Consider the following 21716-nt stretch of genomic DNA (forward strand, 5'->3'; position numbering starts at 1 on the left):
TTGAGTGCCTATTACATGCCAGGCAGGCACAGAATTATATATTGGGAAAATAATGATGAATAATATAGGCACAGTCCTTGCCTTTGTAGAACTTACCTTCTAGGAAAATGGCAGATTTGAAACAAGTATTTGATATTTCTAATCATGAAAAGTTCAACTAAGAAAGGGGATAGGATGACAGAAAACCAAAGCGAGACTGTGGACCCAATGAAGACTTGCCAGAATATGTGACGTTTTGGATGAACTGCCAAATGAGTAGGGTTAAACTAGGAGAAAAGGGGAAGAAGGACAAAAATCCACCTCAGGTATATGTAGCAACATGTGTGAAGGCCCCGAACTGGGAAGGTTCATGGGGTATAAGGGCAAATGAAGGAGAGGCAATATAGTTGAAGCTTAAAGAGAAAAGGATGAAAAGTGTAAGAAGAGACTGGAGAGTTTCACAAGGCCTTCCTGACCACGTTTAAAATTTGAGTATATTTTGAAAGCAATGGGAAATCATGAAGGATTTATGTAGAGGAAGACATTATCACATCTGAATTTTTAAAAGTTTACCTGCAGTGTGGAGAGTGAACTGAGACGCAAGTGTGAATAACAAGTCCAGCCGTGGCCTGCTGTCATTGTCTAAGCAAGAGATTATAGGGACAGTTCAGAATAAGAAATGGATGTATTTACAATATATTCTTTGAGATAAACCTGCCAATAGTTGCTGATGAATTGGTTTAAGGGTGAAAAGGAACATTATAGCAAGAATGATTCTTAAGTCTTTTTTTAAAAGGTTTTATTTACTTATTTTTAGAGAGAGGGGAAGGTAGGTAGAAAGAGAGGGAGGGAAACATCAAGGTATGGTTGCCTCTTGCATACTCCCTAATAGGGACCTGGACTGCAACTCAGGTACGTGCCCTGACTGGGAATCGAACCAATAACCCTTTGGTTTGCAGGCCCGCACTCAATCCACTGAGCTACACCAGCTGAGGCTGATTTTTAAGTTTTTGACTTGAGTAACTGATTAGAAGGTGGTACCATTTCTAACATGGGGAACACTGGACGAATAGGTTTTGGAGTGGTGTTGAAATGTTCAGGAGGTCAGTACTGAACATGTTCAGAAGAGAGGTTGAGTAAGGGGTTGGGCACATGTATCTGGAACTCAAAAGAAAGATCAGAAATAGAGACCACTAAATTAATGGTTTGTAAAAAGATGATACATCACATTCCGCAGTTGAATAAATTTTTGAACACAAGACAAATGTTCAAGTAATCATGGATTTCAACTTAGGAAACCACTAAGTACCAAATTAGTCTGACAGATCTAGTAGAGGAGAGTCACTTCATTGGTATCCATCATCTTATCTTACTGTAACTTATCCAACAAAAGTATTTCAGTGCTCAAAAGTAGATCCCTTAGAACAATAGAATGACAGCAGTTAAGCTGCTTTGCCTTATTCTGTTTTACTGAACTTATTAACTCTTATATTTATCTTTGCAAAAATTTACAGAAATACATTTAAAAGAAAAGGTATTTTGAATATTTTCTCCATACAGAGGCTTTCCATTTTTCTATTTCTTTCCATGTCCAGAGAGGGTGTGGTAACTTCAAAGAGAGAACAGATAAATATATGCTGGCAATTTTATCTTTCTGAGAATCATGGTTTGTAGCCTCAGTAAAAGGGGATTTGAAATTTGGGGCAGAACATGTTGGAAAATTAGCACCATGGTGTATTTGTTTATTTTTTAAATCTCCCTACATGTCAACTTTGTCATGACAGGTTTTTTTTGTCTGTTTTGTCCAATGCTGCAATCCTAAAATCTAAATCAGTGCCTTGCAACATAGTAGATACTCAATCCATATATAAGGAAAACTGGAAGTTAGATATATTCATATTCAAAAGGCTATATATACACACACACATACATACACATATGTATCCAATGTAAGATAGAAACACTTTTATTCATTGTGTTTTTCACCACCATCTATGGTTTCTTACCGTTAGAAGAAATTTTGGAAAATTTCCTGTGTTTACCCTGTGAAAACTATTAATTTCCATTTCTACTGGTGGTATTAAGAATCTCACAAATACACAGATAAGATCTATCTCACTTCTGATAATACTCACATGCAATGTTGCTGATGATTACGGCAAAATGCAGCAAAAGCAGTGAAACACAATTTTAAAGAATTTTCATGGAGTAAAGTAACAAATTTTCAGTAAAGTAACAAATATTTTGTGCTTTTTGAAAATATGACACATCATGGTGGTTGGCAGATATATAATTGAAGACTCGGTCCCTGTCTCTGTGAGAGTCACCCTCTATGACAGGGGTCAGAGAGCAAACATTTATTAAATTCCTATTATGTGCCAGGCTTACGATAGATGCAGTAAGTAAAAAAGATATGTAAGTCATGGTCTCTGTCATACAGGGGCTTATACTTTTGGCCGTCATGTATGTGTTTTTGTGAGAATGTGTGGGCATATGTGTACTGTTATAAAAAGCAGTATAAATGCAAATACTTGCAGCGCAATACGGGACGTTCTGACAGACTGGTAGGACTGTGCAGGGAAATATAACCCGATAAAGGGAGGAGATGAAGGGAGGAGGTGGTAAAAGCAAAACTGATCTTGGGGATCAGTGTTAGCTAGAGAATGTGAGGATCATTCCATGCAGAAGGCACAGGGGTGACTGGGGAAGACAGCTCAGATGACATGTGGTGTAAGGGAAGGTCCACTGTTGCATTTTCTCTTTGGAACTCTTGTAAGAGAACTACACAGTGAATTTGTAGGATCGAAAAAGTAGCTTTCTTCACTTCCCTGCATTCCTCCTCTCTTTTTTGCTTTGGGATTGTCAGACAGCACAGCATTTCATATAATGGGGTGGGGGTCGGGTGTGGGAAGAGGCTGACCTTGAAAATCCTTATGAGAGCTGCATTAGCTTCTTCACATAGACTATCTAGACCCTGTCAGCAAACACAATTACTTTAATCCCTTTAATATAAAGGCCATTTTACCTTGATCATTTGTGTAGTAGCTTATCAGGGAAAATCTTGTATGGACTCCTACGTGTATACGAGTAGAATACCAGATTGTGAATCAATAAACGCTTATCAAGCAACTACTATGCCTCCATATATTTTTCCCTCCTGATAACCAAAGATAATTTTGCAAATATTAGACTGTTTAAACTAACTAAAAGTACAGATACGATGAAGAGTTCCATTCTGGCAAATTTAGAGGGAGAGGTTTTTAGTGGGCTTTCATGGGGGAGACAGAGGTGAAAAAGATACAGCATATGGTTTGAAAACAGTGGTGAGAAACACTGGGGGAAACGGTTTGCAGGATGGAATGAAAATTTCCTTTGTTCACAGAGCAACCTCCTTTCTATTTCAGTCTGTCCTCTGTGTCTCCTAATAGTTGTTGCTTCATCGTCGTTAAGGGTCTTCCTACATTCATCCTAGCGATCGTAGTAAAAATAGACATCTTTTTTTTTACCTCAAACCTCCAGGCTAAACGCGTTACTGCACTCAGCCTGGAAAATGAGCTGAGCTTTTATCATGCATGCAACCATTTCTAATACAATGCTGTAGCCACCTACTTGGATCCGCCACCCGAGAACTGCAATACCCAGAATGCACTGTTTTCGTTTCCTGTTTCTACCAAGGCCATGCCTAACTTGATCTCGTTTCCACAAGCCATAGTCACATGACACGTTTCCTGTCAAGATGGCGGACAATCTCCCTTCGGAGTTTGATGTGATCGTAATAGGGACGGGTATGTGTGGCTCTGGTACTTGCGGAACAGAGTATAGGAAGTCTGTCGGTTCCTACCTTGTGTGTCAGTGGCGAGGGTTGGCGAGAAATTCCAGGGGTTGAGCACGGGAGGGAGGACGGAAACGAAGTTAGGCAGTCTGGATGCAGCGCGGGATTTGGCAGCTCCAGGGAGGGGCTCGGACCCGCGGTGCTTAGCGCCGTTTGAGTAGGGGGTCCATCTGGTCGATGCGGAAGGCTGAGGTTGGTTGCTGCGGGCGATATCTGTAACTGCCTTAGTGGGAGGTGGGTTTGCAGTGTTCTGAGAATGGAGGGTCGGGATTTTATCAATGGAGACGCCTTTGGCAGGACATGATTCCCTCCTTGATTTCAAGGCGATATTTCCCATCATTCTGTCTCGCCATTTCATAGGGATTTTTCGTATATTTATATAATCCTAGGGTGCAGTGCAGCTCGGATACAACTGAGTCCTCAGTTTTTTGGGGGAAAAAAAAAGATGCTCAGTTTTTACCCGTGTTCGTTTTAACTTACTAGGGCAAGGGAACGGATTATTTTCTATTGTGTAAGTCTGGGGGATTGTCATTTTCGAGGTAGCCATTATTCTTGCTTTATGGTGCAGAAAGAAAGCATTCTGCTTTCTACCACCCACCTACCAACCCACAATAAATGAGCTGAGGAGAACCTTCTGTGACTTCCAGTTCAGGTGTGTGATCTTGTTGTCCTCTTGTTTTCCCACCGGTTTTTTTTTTCATCTTTTGGGGGGAGCCAAAACCCCTCTGCAATTTCTAGTTGACAAATTCAACGTACAGCCCATGGCAGAAGACATCTGGCAGCAGCTGGTATTTTGTTTTCCTTAACAGTGTGAAGGGTGCGTTTGAGACGGGGTGAAATAGATTGTTGGGTGGGGTTTTCTCCTGTCTGCAGAATGTGGTAGGCCAGAGAAGCTCTGGTGGCTGAGGCCTTGTCGGGTATGTGGTTGGATTCAGTTTCTTGTCTTTTCAAACAGTAGGAGCAGCCATGTTTCCAGGGCAAAAGCATAGCTGCCTAGTTTCCAATGCTTATTATTTGCCAGTCGATGCACTGAGCACTTTACAGGCTCTATGGAATCCTCCCAACAACCTTGTTAGAGTAGGTATTCTCTACACTTGACAGAAGAGGAAAATGGTGTTTCGAAAGGTTGCAGTTTGCTGAAGATCACAAAACTGGTAAATTTCCAAAGGCCCAGCCCAGTCCAGTCCAGAAGGCAAATCAATAGTTCTGATCTTCAGACTTAACTCATATTAATAGAAGTAATTGGCAGAACTCGATTCTAGACCTTACTAGGCTATTGACTAGCTGTGTAAATTACTACGGCTAGGCACTTAATGTCTCCGGGCTTCGGTTTCCTGGTTTTGGAATACAGGAATTGTAAACTATGTAGTTGTTCTGGTGCTACCTAACCAAAAATTCTTTTATTCTAGTTCCACCAGGAGAATTGTTCTCAACACTGTAAGGGGGTGTTGATTTCTATTCTGAAAACTACAGGGCTGCAGATAACCTTCCTGTAATTGCTATGAACAGATGTGGGAAGAAGCCAATAGACTGTTCACTTTTTCTCTTCAGCCTGCCCTAACACTGAGAACAATATCCATTGGAGAGTAGTTGCGATGCTAAAATTTGGTTCTATGCTACTGCCTCTCTTTTTTGTTACCAAGGAACTTGGGTGTTTTAAAAATTTTAATGAATCATTAAGTGATTTTTATCTTTTCTCCATTCAAAATTAATTGATAACATTGCTAATTCTTATTAAATACTGTTAATTCCTGTAACAAATATCCTATGTTGTGATTCAGTTTGTAACATGGACTACTTCCTTTGTGTTGGAGAATGTTACGATAGAGTTAGGAAGACACTGGGAGTGATCCAGAAGATTGCATTGGGAGGGATCTGAAACCTGGCAAAAGATGCATTTTAGACTTATTTCAGTGAGAGTGATGTCATTACTCAAAGTAGTGGAAGAACTTATTTGAAGTTCATCTTAAAAACTAACTTTTCCATGATCACTTAAAGAACATTTCTGACTTCATCAAGCACATTGCTTAAGTTTATGAATTGAAGCTTTGTTTTTAGTTATGTCAAAGTGGAAAAATTGGATAAAAGTCATTTCCCCAAAGCATGATTCCAACAATTGCAATCATTGCTTATAATTGGAATGACTCTTAATGTGTTTGGAATATCTCTCCTCTGAGATAGTTTGCTGAAAGCCATTCAAATATTTTTGCTTTACTAAATGTGCGAGCTTGAGTAAATCATAAGAAAAGTAGTGTTTCATAGGTTTTTTACTGACGAAAGCAGAATTAATGATGCATGTATCAGAAACATGAAGAAATACACCAGGACATGTAATTTTTTCCCCAGAAGATTTAGTTCTAGTTAAAAAGTCATCAACAGACAATTGGTGCATCAAGTGAAACCATCTATGGAAAATATTTTAAATAACTTTGATGTTGATTAATTTGTATTTCTTTTTTTTTATATGCTAAAAGGTTTTCCTTAAAATCACGTTTTGCAGAGATTAGGGGAAAATAAAGTTTTGTCTGTATTTTCTGAGTTAAATCCATTTCCTTCTGGTTACAAAATACAGGAAATATCTTTGGAACTCCCAAAGGCAGAGGAATAAGATAAAATACTTGAGCCATGGAAAATGTAGAGTAAATAAATAAGGAAGGAGAACCAACTGGAGTCTTAAGGGAGAGGACAAAGATAGGTATGTGATAAGTGACTAGAAAGTGGCCTTTAGTTTGGGTACACAATTGTCATTTTCAGATGTTTTGCAATTTCAAAAGACATTTGAATGATAATTTTTTGGATTATTATCCAAAAAATTAGAAGAAACCAATGAGAAGCATCATTGGTTTCCGGGTAAAAATAGTCCTAGGGACATAACGCCTCCCTGGAGGTGACTTATCTGGCAACCAATGTAATTTGCCCTCTGTAGCAGAGCCAACTCAACAGAAGAGCAGGCAGGGTGAAAGTTACAAGAGCCACAGTAATGTCGACAGGCCTCTTATGTAGGGGAATCCCTCTGGCTCTCACTTAGGGCGTGTACATTCTTACTTTAGAAATAATTCTAGCCTTCCCAGAGTACCCTACTGGAAGATACAGGGAGTGGCATCAGCTTTTGCAGAAGCTGTGTTTGGTGATATCATGAGACATAAGTGACAGTTATATCCTTATGGGAAAGGGAAGAGTCTAAGAGCTGAAAGGCAAACCCGCATCAAATGGCACAATGGCCTGGGGCCATTTAGTATAGTGACGGATGTTCGATTTTCAGTGTTTTCCACCCACATTTACTGAAAACTTCGTCCCTGCCTTTGTGTAGTTTACTGTATTGCCTATTCTAAGCACTCTGTGTAGTTGCTGACAGTTATATCCTGAGAGCTACTCATAAGCCAATGAGGGCTTTTCATTGAGTATTTCTTGCTTTCTAAAGGTGACATAGAGATTCTGTCTGCATCCCTTTCCTTTTTAAAGTACACCACACACATAATATTTTGGATTTCTTCCCCTACCATGGGTTGTGGAGTAGGCTAACCTAATTTTTTCTGGCAGAATATAAGCACATAAATCTTTTTAAAGAATTGTATCACTAAAGATTATGGGGAAGGAAATGAGATAACCAAAATAACACGCATGGAAATTACAAGTAGTATTGCTTCGAAATCTGGACTACCTTGCTAGATAGTGCTCAGCACAGTACAATACTGGATGTGGTGGCGTGGCACCGTGGGGCTAACTTGACCTTCCTGAGTGGCTTTTGGTAAATTACATAACCTCTTGGGACATCATTTGGTTCATCTACAAAAGTGAGATGACTTAGTGACTTCTGTGATACACATCTGCCAGCTCTGAAATTGATCATCATGTGTGAATAATCACAACTCTGTGGAAAAGCCTAGATTCTGTACACTCCTTATAATAAGTCAAATCCATGTTTCATATACTTGACAAAATTTTCTATCCAAGTGGCTCGTAAAAAACCCCATTTTCTTGAAAGTGAAAAGCTGCTTTTATCAGGTAGACAGTGCTGCTCGATTATCTAATGTTGGTCAAGAATCAGAAACATCAAGGGAATTCCCTTTGGCCAGCAGCTCACTGCCCATAATGTCCTTATGTTGGGGGCGGAGTAGCTACACTTCTGTAAATGTTGGGGGATGGGGATGTGGCAGGTGGTGTCATAGCAACAGATACTCACCGAGTACCTGTTTGTGCCACACTGTGTGCCAAGTGATTTCCCTCACATATTTATCATTTGCTCCTCTTCCAGGGGGCCAACGTGTGGTTTTAACATCTCAGGATGTCCATACTTCCTCTGCTTGTATTTCCAAACATCCACGGACCCATGGTCTACAGCAGATTTGTTTTAAATTGCAAGGTGCCATCTATTTTTGGCTCATGAAATCAATTCCAGCATTTAAAAATGTGTAGAATAGAATATAACAAATTATATAACATGCAGTCAGGATGAGTATAGTTTTATGAAACAGCTCATATGTGTATAATACATCACCGTGTAAAATACACATATCTGTACGTGCAGGGTGGGGCAAAAGTAGGTTTACAGTTGTGACTGAAACAGTTTATTTTTGTATTATTTATTAATTATCACATTGTTTTCCATATGAACAACTGTAAACCTACTTTTGCCTCACCCTGTATATATATATATATATATTTACATATACCTGTATATATTCAAAATATACAGAAAGCAATGAAAGGACACAAAGTGAACAAGTGTTACCTCAGGAATGTATTGAATAAGGAAAAATAGGGGTCTTGAATAGAGGTCTTTCACTTTTTACGTCATATAAGTCTGTTCAGTTTGATGTTCTTAAGCATTTATTACTTTCATTTCTTAAAGCACAATTTTTAAAGCTGAAAGGCGTCCTGAGAGATCACCTAGTCCATCTGGAGACAGTGCCTCCCATGCCCAAGGTCACAGACAGTAATAGATTTAGGACTCCCGACTCCCAGTCTGGTTTCCATTAGAGCCTGCTGCCAGGGTAAATAACTGTCGTCAATTAATAACGCTTTACCTGCCACCTTTCCATATTTATCATTTCTAACCTTCACAACAACCTCATGAGACTATACTGATAACGAAAAAAGTTCACAAAGAACTTTCTTAAAACTACCCATTACGCTGTGTTGCCAGAGTAGCAGGACCAATTCCTACAAAGGATGGGAGGCACATTCCCAGGCTTCTGTGGGACACTCTGCAGTTTCTAAGTTTTGCATAAACCTTCCCCTTAAATTGCAAATGTTCTTACTGCTTTTGTAAGATTTCCGTTTTATTTCTTTTTTTATTTTATTGTTTATGCTGTTACAGTTGTCCTACTTTTTACTCCTTTGCCTGCCTCTGCCAATCCTGCCTCCCACTTCCATAATCAGTCCCCTCACCATTGTCCATGTCCCTGAGTCCTTCAAGTATGTTCTTTGACTAATCCCTTCCCCTTCTTTCAGTCAGTCCCCATCTCCACCCTCCCCACTGTCAGCTGTCAGTCTGCTCCATGATTCTATGCCTCTGGTTCTTTTTTGCTCATTAGTATAGTTTGTTTATTAGATTTCTCTTTTAAGTGAGATCATATATGGTATTTGTCTCTCACCACCTGGCTTATGTCACTTAACATAATTCTTTCCAGTTCTATCCATGCTGTTGCAAAGGGTAGGAACTCCTTTTCTTTCTGCTGCGTAGTATTCCATCCTGTAAATGTACTGCCGTTTTTTGATCCACTCATTTGCTGGTGGGCACTTAGGTTGCTTCCAACAGTTGGCTATCATAAATAGGGGTGCATAGGTTCTTTGAATTGGTGTTTTGTGAGTTTTAAGATATATTCCCAGCAGTGGAATCTCTGGTTTAAAAGGCAGCTCCATTTTTAGTTTTCTGAGGAAATTCATGTGGTTTTCCACAGTGGCTGCCCTAGTCTGCATTCCCACCAACAATGTACTAGGTAGGGTTCCCTTTTCTCCACAACCTCGCCAGCACTTGTTGTTTGTTGACTTACTGATGATAGCCATTTTGACAGATGTGCAGTGATATCTCATTGTGGTTTTAATTTGCATCTCTTTGATGATTAATGGTGTTGAGTATCTTTTCATATGTCTATTGGTCATCTTTATATCCTCCTTAGAGGTGTATTTATTCAGGTCCTTTGCCCATTATTTAATTGGATTATTTGTCTTTTTGGTGTTGAGTCATTTAAGTTCTTTTTATATTTTGGAGATTAAACCCTCATCTAAAGTATCATTGGCAAGTATGTTTTCCCATACAGTTTGTTCCCTTCTCATTTTGGTGTTTTCTTTAGCTGTGCAGAAGCTTTTTAGTTGGATGTAGTCCCATTTGTTTATTCTTTCCTTTATGTCCCTTGCCCTAGAAGATATATCAGCAAATATACAGCTACGTGAGGTATCTAAAATTTTACTGCCTATGTTTTCCTCTAAAACTTTTATGGTATCATGACTTATATTAAAGTCTTTTATCCCTTTTAAATTTACTCTGGTGTATGGTATAAGATGATGGTCAAGTTTCATTTTTTTGCATGTACCAGTCCAGATCTCCCAACACTATTTATTGAAGAGGCTATTTTTGCTCCATTTTATGCTCTTGTCTCCTTTGTCAAATATTAAGTGACCATGGAGACTTGGGTTTACTTCTGGGTTCTCTATTCTGTTCCATTGGTGTATGTGTCTGTTCTTATGCCAGGACCAAGCTGTTTTGATTAGTGTGGCCTTGTAATATAGTTTGGTACATTGTGATCCCACCAACTTTGTTTTTTCTAAAGATTGCTGTGGCTCTTCAGAGTTTTTTTGTGGTTTTATATAAATTTTTGGAATATTTGTTCTAGTCATGTGAGAAGTGCCATTGGTATCTAAATGGGAATTATGTTGAATCTGTACATTACTTTGGGTGGTATGGGCATTTTAATGATGTTAATTCTTCCATTCCATGAACATGGTATATGCTTCTATTTATTTGTATCTTCCTCAGTTTTTTTTTTTTCTTCAGGGCCCTATAGTTTTCTGAGTGCAGGTCTTTTACCTCCTTGGTTAAAATTAGTAAGATTTCTAAGAAGAAGGAGAGGTTATAGGAAGAGAAAGAAACAGCAGAACAGGGCGAGGCTCCTGCCTCTATAGGCTTTTAAAAACTAAAAAAAAATTTTATTGTACTTTTTTTGATTACCATTTAGTCCCCTTATGATCCCTTTTTATGCTTTCAGCCAGCATCCTGACAGCTGTAAGTGTGCCTGACTGACACACCAGGTTTGAGGAGCTGCCAGTGGGAAGTGGTGGACAGACCAGCACACCAGGCATTAGAGACTGACTTGAGCTCCGGCTTTGCCACTTACTATTCTGAAACCTTGGGCACCTTATTTCACCTTACCAAGTTTCCTTACATGTAAAACAGATATATGAATAGCCAGAAGAGAAGAGATAAGTCACATGGCTGTCCTTAAGATTTAATGAGATAGTATCTGTGGCCAGAGAAGTTGAAAGCCACTTGCTTCAGATTGCATAGCCAGGGTTGGGATCTTCATGTAGATCATAGGACAGGAGCTCTCTTGAATTTTCCTCTGTAGTATGCAGCCCCTCTTCCTATGTCTCTCTGTCTGTCTGTCTGTCTATCTATTAATCATCTATTGGTCGGGGACGTCCAACCTGCGGCTCACAGCCCGCATGCAGCCCAAGGTGGCTGTGAGTGCGGCTCAACACAAAATTGTAAATTTACAGAAAGCATGATGACATTTTTTGTGATTATATATTGCAGTGTATTTAATGTGTAGCCCAAGACAACTGCTTTTTAAAAAGGATTTTTTAAATTTATTTTTAAACAGAGGGGAAAGGAGGGAGAAAGAGGAAGAGAAACATCACTGTGTGGTTGCCTCTGGTGTGCCCCCCCGCTGGGGACTTGGCCCACAACCCAGGGATGTACCCCTGACTAGGAATTGATGTACCCTTTGGTTCACAGGCCGGCACTCAACCCACAGAGCCACACCTGCTGGGGCCCACTCTTCTTCCAGTGTGGCCCAGAGATGCCAAAAAGTTATACATTCCTGATACACATTTGGGAGTTATTGCCAGAGGCAAACTATTTTACAGTCTAGGAATGAAAGTGCTATTTCAAAAGTCGTTTAGTTTTACAAACACTGTACTGTCCTTATATTCCGTTTTGACATGTATGTATGCCATTTCCACAGTATAATGCAGTGATGGATACTGTGGCTCGGAAGTCAGACAGACTGGGACTGAATCAGCAATGTCTCTGTGTTCTTTCATGTCCCAGGTTTCAATGTTCTTGTCTCTGAATAGTGATTCCATGCCATAATTCTTGTAAAATGCTTAGTGGGTGCTCAGAAAATGTACTTGATTTTTATGGCCCATCATAGCAGACAGGGGTGCTTCCCAGGAAGAAGTCATGCTTTCCATGGAGAGCCCTAGGAAGACTCAGGTGTCTGAGTCATCTTCTTCCTCTGCCCTTTGGCAGCTTGGTGGGGAAGACCATTCATTCATTCAGACATTGATCGATTGGTTGGTTGGTTGGTTAGTTGGTTAGTTGGTTGAGACTGGGTAGCAGGGGAGAGAGTGAGTGAGAGAAAATTTGATGTGAGAGAGAAACCTTGGTTGGTTGTCTCCTGTACATGCACCCAACTGGGGACTAAACTCACAACCCAGGCATGTGCCCTGACTGGTAGTTGAACCTACCCAACTAACTGAGCCACACTGGTTAGGGCAGGGAAAGATCTCTGCATGTCTGTCACCACTATTTCTATCTCTTTTTTGTTGTTTGGTGGTTTACAGGTTTTCTATTTTTTTCTTTTATTCTGTTTTGTTCAACAGCTTACATTATATGTCAGTTGTTTTAAACAAATTTATCGCATTTGAGGGCATAGTATGAAACTTTTCTTTATCCGTGTAAAAATGCTGAAGGAGCTAAAGAAAGCCTAAACATTTTCCTGTCATGAAAACTGCTTTGCAATTCTTTGGTATTTATTGATGGAAGTGGACGGATCTTCTGCTCTCAGAACCTAGAAAGGTAAAGGGAGTTATCCGACTCTGGAGAACACTCTCTGGGAGAGCTTCCCCTTCCCTGTAAATCAGAAGCTTGAGCCAGTTCCTCAGAGACAGCCGCATCTCTAAGCAGAGTTCCCTCTGCAGCATCGTTCTCCTTTCCTGTGCCCTGTGTCCTCTTCTCCTTTTCTCCAGAAGAAAGTTCTCATGATGTTTTGGATAACCCAGGCTATAGCCATTACAATCAAATATGGCTGCTCACCATCACATTCTCTGAAACATTTCAAATTTCATATGATGCGTTACTCATGCAGAAGTATCTTGCTATTCAGTTTCAGCACAGTCTTTTAACTGGAAAGTTAGGTTGTGCTTGCTTGGCATGCAAATGGTTTTACAAGTAAAATAGACTAAAAATCACCGTCAGTTCCCAGTTGATATTAATGTATATTGCAAAACTATAGTAAAATTTGAAAATAATTTTCATTTTCATGAAAATAATAAGTGTTGTGTATTAAAGAGACCTAACATCTCACAGGAGCTGTGTGAACTGTAGAGGAGGCACTTTTATCATGTGGCCTGGGATCTGGTCCATGGCTTTCTTTTTTATTATAAACTGTCAGGAATACAAATGAAATATCTGCATATGTACGAGGGTATGTGCTTTATTTATTTCAACAAACAATAATAAAATGAATGGCACGTGTTTATGGTCCTGTTAAAGAAAAACATCACCTTAGAGTCTCCTCGGGTGACCACTGTCCATCATCTCCCCTTCTCTTCCCACTGATGTAGCCATTATGGTAAATTGTATTAATTGTTCCCTTGTTTTTATAAAGTGTATTTATCACATGTTTATGTATCTGTAATCAGTACATTGTTAACTCTATCTGTTTTTAATGCTTGTCTAACTTTGGAAGTTCTACTCTGTATTATTTGTGTTGCTTTTGTTGATCTGGTTTATGCTTGCGTGATTCATCTTTTTTGTACAGATGCATCTATTTGTACAGATGCATATAGCTGTACTTCCCTCACACACACACACACACACACACACACAAACACAAACACACACACACTTCCACTGTAGTAGGTTATGCCTATTGGCCAAAGTAATTCTATTTACTTGCCCTTGTTTTTTCAGATTTTCAAGCCCCCCCCTCAGGACATATATGATGCTATAAGCATACAACTTCATGACAAAACTTCATGACAAAATATGATCAGTCTGCACACACTGTTGTGCGACTTTTTTAGTGAATAATCTTCACTTTTCTATTATTCTGGTATATATTTTTTAAGATTTATTTATTTATTTATCTTTAGAGGAGAAGGGAAGGAGAGAGGGAAACATCAATGTATGGTTGCCTCTCATGCATCCCCTGCTGGGAACTGGCCTGCAACCCAGGCATGTGCCCTGACTGGGAATTGAACCGCAATTGTGTGGTTCGCAGGCCCAGGCTCAATCCACTGAGCTACACTAGCCCGGGCCTATTCTGGTATATTTTTATCTCATATAGCAAACAGACTACATTTAACTTTCCACAGTCTTCCATACCAAAATACTCTTCACAGCTGGTATGTACAAGCTTGTGTTCCATTCCATTGCTTCAGGTTGGTCTGTAAGTCTTTTATTCTAACATACCATATTTTGCCATGTATAATGCATACTTTTTTGCACAAATTTTTGAGAGAAAAATAAGGATGTGCATTATACATGGGTATAATGATTACATACCATGGGCATAATAATAATCCTCTGTATAATGTATGTAAAAATGTGGGTGCACATTATACATGGGAAATACGGTATTTCCTGGCATGGCCTAGGTCTTTGGCAAATATTTACATTACTCAATAAAATTTTGATTGCAACAGCTTGAGTTGATATAGTTTTCTTGATTTAGGTAAAATCTCAGGTATATCATTCAATCTATAAATGCTTGAATATCTAAAAGTTAATGGCTGTCATTTGAAAACATAACTTCATGCCCTTGTTTGCATTTTCAGTTTTTCATAAGGAATTTATCCATGGTGTTTGTTTGCTCCAATGTTTCTTCTAGTTTAGTTTACATTTCTGAAATGATTTTTTCGTTAATTTATTCTTGAGTCATTTCACCCTTCTTTCAAATGTTCCTATTATCTAATCACAATTTTGACATTTTCTAATTCTGATTCATATTGCTCTTTCAAAGCTTCTATCATTTTCTTAACTTTTTAAAAAGTTTTTATTTATTGATTTTTGGAGAGAGGAAGGCTTGGGGGAGAGAGGGAAACATTAATTTGTTGTTCACTTATCCATGCATTTATTAGTTGGTTCTTGTATGTGCCCTGACCCAGGATCAAACCTTCAGCCTTGGCACCTTACAAGGATGCTCTGATCAACTGAGTTATCAGCCAGGGCTTCTTAATTTCTTTTAGCTTGTATTACCATAATTAGATTGTGGTTTTCATCTGATTCACAAGCATGTCTTCTTGGTTTAGTTCACTCCCTATTCTTTTTTTGTTTTTTTTTTCCTGTACAACCAGTGGGGTTCAGCCAAGTTCCTTTTGGATTGCTCATTTTTAGTAAAGCAAGTTATTCATGTGTGGGTTTATTTCTGTGCTCTCTATTTTATTTCATATATATATATATATATATATATATATATATATATATATATGTGTGTGTGTTTTTATAGCAGGGCCCTACTGTTTTGAGTACTGTAGCCTTGTAGTATAGTTATAAATTAAGGAGTTGGAAATGTCCAGCTTTGTTCCTCTTCAAGATTTCTTTGGCTGAGGTCATTTGTGGTTCCACACAAATTTTATAATTCTTTGTTTTAGTTTTGTGAAAAATGCCATTGGCATTTTGATAGGAATTGCATTGAATTTGTAGATTGCTTTGTGTATTACAGACATTTAACAATATTAATTCTTCTAGTCTCTGAGCTCGGTAGGTATATCTTTCCATTTCTTTGTGTCTTCTTCAATTTCTTTCATCAGTAACTTACAATTTTCAGAGTACAGGTCTTTCACCTCCTTGATTAAATTTATTCCTAGATATTATATTATTTTTGATGCAGTTGTAAATGGGTTTTCTTAATTTTGCTTTTTCTGAGCTTGTTATTAATGTATAGAAACACCCTGATTTCTGTATTTTAATTTTATGTCTTGTGACTTGACTGAATTCATTTCTTCTAATAGTTTTTTTTTTGTGGAGTCCTTGGGGTTTGCTGCATCTAGTAATGTCATCTGCAAATACTGACAGTTTCACTTACTCCTTTCTAATTTAGATGCCTTTTATTTCATTCTCTTGCCTCCATGGCTTAAGTGAGCATGACCCAGGGCTCCCATGGTGCCGTGCGGGGGCTGTCTGGTAGGGCCAGCTGGAGATGGTGCAGGTGTGGTGGTGGGTGTTCATCAGTGTGCTGGGACTGTGCTGGGTGGGGGTCCTTTGCAGGCCTGTGAAAGTGCCTGGGCCAGTGTTCCCACCTGTGCTCTTAAGGTGAAAGGACAATGCAAAACAAACAACCCCAAATGGGCATCTGCAGGTACCTTTCTTTGATTCTAGAGAGAGATTCACCAGGCCCTGGTGTTTGGCAGACCACGCAGGGCGAGTCAATGGATTTCTTTGTGCATGGAACCCTCAGGGCTGTCACTTCCTACTGCAGGTCACTGCATCACCGTGTCTCCATGTCTCCTGTCCTTTCCTCTGTGGTCCCTGTATCATTTATTGTGTGCAAGCTGTTTAAATTGGCTCTCCATTCTTCTTTAGGGCGGATTGCTCTCTGTGTATGTTTGGGGTGTCAGTGGAGGGGGAGTTGAGGTCAGGGACTTCCTGCATGGCCATCTTAGATCCATCACTCCATTCTTTAAGTTCCACTCATTTGCCCAAGAACAGAAACCAAGTTTTGATTTGGCGTTCACATTTGCCTTTGAGAACTTGTAACAAACCTTATGGGTCACTAATTTCAAGCCCTTCATTTTATCTCTAAGGATATCGACAAGGAAGCTGATTTTCAGAGAATTTAAGTGACTGTTCAGCTATTTAGTGTAAACCTGAAAACAAGAATCCAGTTTTCCTGACACTTAGTTCAGTGCCCTGAATATTAAAATAGTGTTCTTGTTATTAGGCACTCCAAAAAGCTCACATTATGTGAATTTTAAAAAATTAACATGAAGTTTGCTAGTAAATATTTTAATAGTAGTATATTTTCTAAAGTTCCAAAAATTATATAGATATTAATAACAATATTTTCTATGAGGAAGAAGTCCATAGATATTAAATTACTACATTTACTAATATATTTGTTTTTGTTGGTCAAAGTTAATTAAGACAATTGTCTGTTTAAAACCAGTATTTTTATCTGTATGTATGTCCCTAGGCTGTTCACTGGCAGTTTTTTTTTTAAGGTGATCACTAAAAAGTAAATACAAGATCTAAACTTTTCATTTAGAGTTTGATAGGAATAAACAAAGCTATTTGAATTTGGGTAGGAATTCGGTTTCTGCCTCATTTCCTGATGGGTTTTTTTTTTTGAAGTGGCTGTGACATGAGTTAAGTATATAGCTTTCCATTGCTCATTCTAGTCAGTTCTCTACCTAATGTGATTTATGGTTTGTTAAGGATGGTACCAAAGGTCCCGTACAGAGTGTTGTTTAAGTAATTAAAGGCTGTGGTTCTCTAAGAGCTTGTTGTACTGACATTTTTTCTTGCTAGTAATTCTATTTTTTCCCTAAAGAAAGAAGTTGTTCTTTATTTTAAAAAAGTCACAGTACATTTTCTAGTTCTCTGTAATTTTCTTTCCATTCTGGTCTTCGCCAGTTGTAAATAACAATGAAATGACTTTTCAAGGTAGAAAGCAGGACTCCATTTTGAAATGTTCTATAACATAAAGAGTGATTTATGGTTTCATATGATTTGGGCTAAAAGCACTCGGGCTTTGCCAGATCATCAAAGCCCTGTCAGGGGAATGTATTACTTATTGTTCGATATGCTGGGAGCGGTGTAAGTACTTTATTTTATGTTTATCTTACATAAGTACAGTGGTAGGAAAAATCAATTCCAGGTACTAATACAGTTTTAAGTATAGATTATAGAGAACTGACCTAAATGTTGTAGTTGTAAATGATGAGGTTTAACATTAAGAATTTGGGTTAAAAGGTGATTTTGAAAAAATGAATGAATTTTCATGCCTATAAAATGTTTTCAGTTCATGTTCTTGAAAATGTTGATATCATTCCTTTTGGGCCTGATTTTACATCCATGTTTTATTTAGACAGGTTGGGAAAATTGTAGAAAGTTGGGACTATACGTGTTCGTTTCTTATAGGATGGTATAACATTCTGGAAGATTCGAACATTTTTTTCTAGCTGCCAAGTTTATAACGGAATCTGAAGAGGGCAGGAAGTAACACCTCAATTTTCCCCAGTACGAACTATTATGAAATGCTAATTTAGTACTTACTATTTACCTATGTTTTATAAAAATGAGTTGCCAGTAAAAATTGTTGGTCTTGCATCAGAATTCTGCATTTTTCCTATAATCCTTTGGTAGACTTATTTGATACAGCTTGAATAACATATTTCATAATCACATTTAATGTGAAATGTGTAAATGATATTAAGTATTTGATGAACTTCTATAGTATACATATAGAAAAGACCTGGAGTATTTAAATTTGTTGGTAGATCTTTGATGATAATTTCAGTAAATATTAAACAAGTGATAGTTTTTTTTTTCCTTGAAATAACTAATCTTATTGGAGTAGGAAGACAGTGGAATAGAACTGACATTTATTGAATGCCAGTGACATGCTACAAGGTGTTTTATAAAATTTTGTACTTACTCCTCCCTCCACCCCTACAAGATGTATGATTGACCCCCTATTACTCACATATTACACAGTGCATTTCCAGTGTGAGACTGTGTGATTTGACCCTGATCTAGGTTATGTGCTTCTAACTCATATATGGCTTTTCCTAGTGGTAGATAGTATATAATTCATTGCAAGCCTATATGTATTTCCTGTAAATGCCCTCACAAGAATGGTGGGTGGATTTGAGTAATGATTGTGAAGTAGTTAACTTTTTATGCTGACAAGTGTTCATGGTTTTATTTTGAAATTAGTCAAATGCTATTAGATTGTTAAAAAGTAACTTGAAATCAGTTTAAATGCTGTTAAACTGGCTTACATATGCCAATTTAAAAAAACCAAGCAGTTATTTTATTTCTTTTCCTTAATTATCAATAGGACAACAAAATTTAAGTATATTAACTTTGTTTCTAAACGAGAATTAAAAAAAACTCTGACATGCTGAGTGAAATAAGCCAGGTGTTGAAGGACAAATACCATATGATCTCACCTCTAACAGGAAGCTAAACAACAAAGCAAACAAGCAAGCAAAATATAACCAAAGACACTGAAATAGAGAACAGGCTGACAGTGACCAGAGGGGAGAGGGGAGGGAATTTCAGGGGAAATAAGGGAGGGATTTAGAGGAACATATATAAAGGATACATGGACAACAACTGAGAAGGGTGGAAATGGGAGGGAGGGGGGAGGATGGGGGGTGGGATGGGGAAAAAAAAAGAAAGAAAAAAAAAACTCTGACATTTATTTTTTAAGGTTTTATTTATTTACATTTAGAGAGAGGGGAAGGGAGGGAGAAAGGGGGGAAGAAACATCAATGTGTGAGAAATACATCGATTGGTTGCCTCTCACACACACCCAACTGGGGACCTGCAACCCAGGCATGTGCCCTTACTAGGAATCGAATCATTGACCTTTCCAGTTTGCAGGCCTGCATTCCATCCACTGAGCCACACCAGCCAGGGCTAACCCTGACATTTAAAGTTCAGATTTAATACAAGTTCATCCTTCATTCTGTGAATAGAATTGTTTTTCTGAGAAACTGGTTTGACAGTGCTGCTTTTCTCGCTAAAACTTTTTCAAGACATCCTGTTGCTCCACAGTTGGGCTCCAACCACTGTTTTTTTTTAATTATTTTTATTGTTTAAGCTATTACTGTTGTTCTGGCCTTTCCTCCACCCAGCCCCACCCACCCCACTCCCTAAGTCGGTCCCCATATTGTGCATGTCCGAGGGTTGTGCATAAATGTTCATTGTTAATCCCTTCGCCATCTTTCTTCTGTCCCCCTGCCCCCTGCCCTTTCCTGTACCCATCAGCCTATTCCATGTATCCATGCATCTATTTGTGGGTTGTTCTTCAGTTTATTATGTTCACTAGATTCCATATATAAGTGAGATTATGTGGTATTTATTCACTGGCTGGCTTATTTCACTTAACATAATACTTTCCAGGTCCATCCATGTTGTTGCAAAGGGTAAGATTTCCTTCCTTTTTTACAGCCACATAGTATTCCATTGTGTAAATGTACCACAGGTTTTGTATCCATTCACCTACTGATGGGCCAGTCGGGCTGTTTCCAAATCTTGGCTATTGTAAATTGCGATGCAATGAACATAGGGGTTCATATATGAGATCTGTCCAGAAAAAGTCCAGCCATTGTTTGTATAACAAGAATGGTTTGCACAACATCGATGTAACTGGCAGGCAAGGAGAGTGGACTGGAATGCGCATGTGTGAACAATGATGACTTCATTGTACTAGTCGGTGGGGGTGGTAGATGCCATTGAGTGAGCATGTGTACTGTGTGGCCATCACATTCAAAATGACTGAGTGGTAGAGCAACACATCTGCATCTAATTTTGCATTAAGTTTGAACATTCCTCAGGGGAAACTATTCAGACGATTCAGAAGGCTGTAGCTATGGGCAACTGGTGATGGGCAGCTTCATCACGACAAAATGCCTGCTCATGTATCATGTCTTATGCAGAGTTTTTTGGCAAAACATCAAATTGCCTAGGTGACTTGGGCCCCCTACAGCCCAGATTTGGCGCCCAGTGACTTCTGGCTTTTCTCGAAACTAAAATCACTTTTGAAACGGAAGAGATTTCGGACTGTTGATAAGATTCAGGAAAACTCAACAGGGCAGCTGATGACAATTGGAAGAACTGTGTGAGATCCCAAGGTGCCTCCTTTGAAGGGGACTGAGACATCATTGTCCTATGTAGTATTTCTTGTATCTTGTATCTTGTTCAATAAATGTCTGCATTTTTCATATTACATGGCTGGGTACCTTCTGGACAGACCTCGTATTTTTTTGTATCAGTGTTTCAGGATCCTTTGGATATATTCTCAGAAGTGGAATCGCTAGCTCGAACAGGGGTTCCATTTTAAAATTTTAAAGGACACTCCACACTGTTTTCCACAGTGGCTGAACCAGACTGCATTCCCACCAACAGTGCATGAGGGTTCCCTTTGCTCCAAATCTTATTCAATATTTGTTTTACAGGTGTTTTATTTCATTGGTTAAATTTATTCCTAGGTATCTTTTTTTAGTTGTTGTTACAATAGTGAATGGAATTGGTTTCTTAGTTTCTTTTTCTGATAGCTCATTATTGATGTATAAAAATGCCATTGATTTCTGGGTATTAATATCATATTATGCTATTCTAAAGAATTCTTTTATTAAATCTAGTAGTTTTGGGTGGAGTATGTAGGGTTTTCTGTGTACAATGTCATGTCATCTGTGAACGATGACAGACTTCCTTTCTCCTTTCCAATTTGGATGCCTTTTATTTCTTCTCCTTGTCTGATTATTGTGGCCAACATTCCACAACTGTGTTGAGTAAGTGTGTCCAACCACTGTTTTTGAACATCACCTTTTGGTTCTCTCTTTCTTCACCTTTTAACACAGGAGTAGTCCCTTCCACTGTCCTTTTTCCTTCTACACTTTCCCTCTGTGACACTCTTCAGCTGGGTTGTTATAGATCCTGAAATACCCACCTGGTGTCCACTGCTCTCTGGAGTTTTCCGTGAGGCCCTTCTACAGAAGGAATGTA

The 21716-nt window shown here is 38.6% G+C and overlaps 1 protein-coding gene across 1 annotated transcript in view; it reads left to right on the top strand.

The window, feature by feature from the left end:
* Positions 1-3698: 3698 nt before the first annotated feature.
* CHM (CHM Rab escort protein) overlaps positions 3699-21716 on the top strand; it is a 146526-nt gene continuing 128508 nt past the window's right edge. Inside the window, exon 1 of the mRNA XM_037061878.1 lies at positions 3699-3764. Coding sequence (XP_036917773.1) covers positions 3716-3764 — 49 coding nt within the window. The 5' untranslated portion in view covers positions 3699-3715. The remainder of the gene's footprint in view (positions 3765-21716) is intronic.

This window comes from Sturnira hondurensis, unplaced genomic scaffold (genome assembly GCF_014824575.4).
Source record: "Sturnira hondurensis isolate 20B ecotype Veracruz unplaced genomic scaffold, ASM1482457v3 Scaffold0013541, whole genome shotgun sequence".
Taxonomy (NCBI): Eukaryota; Metazoa; Chordata; class Mammalia; order Chiroptera; family Phyllostomidae; genus Sturnira; species Sturnira hondurensis.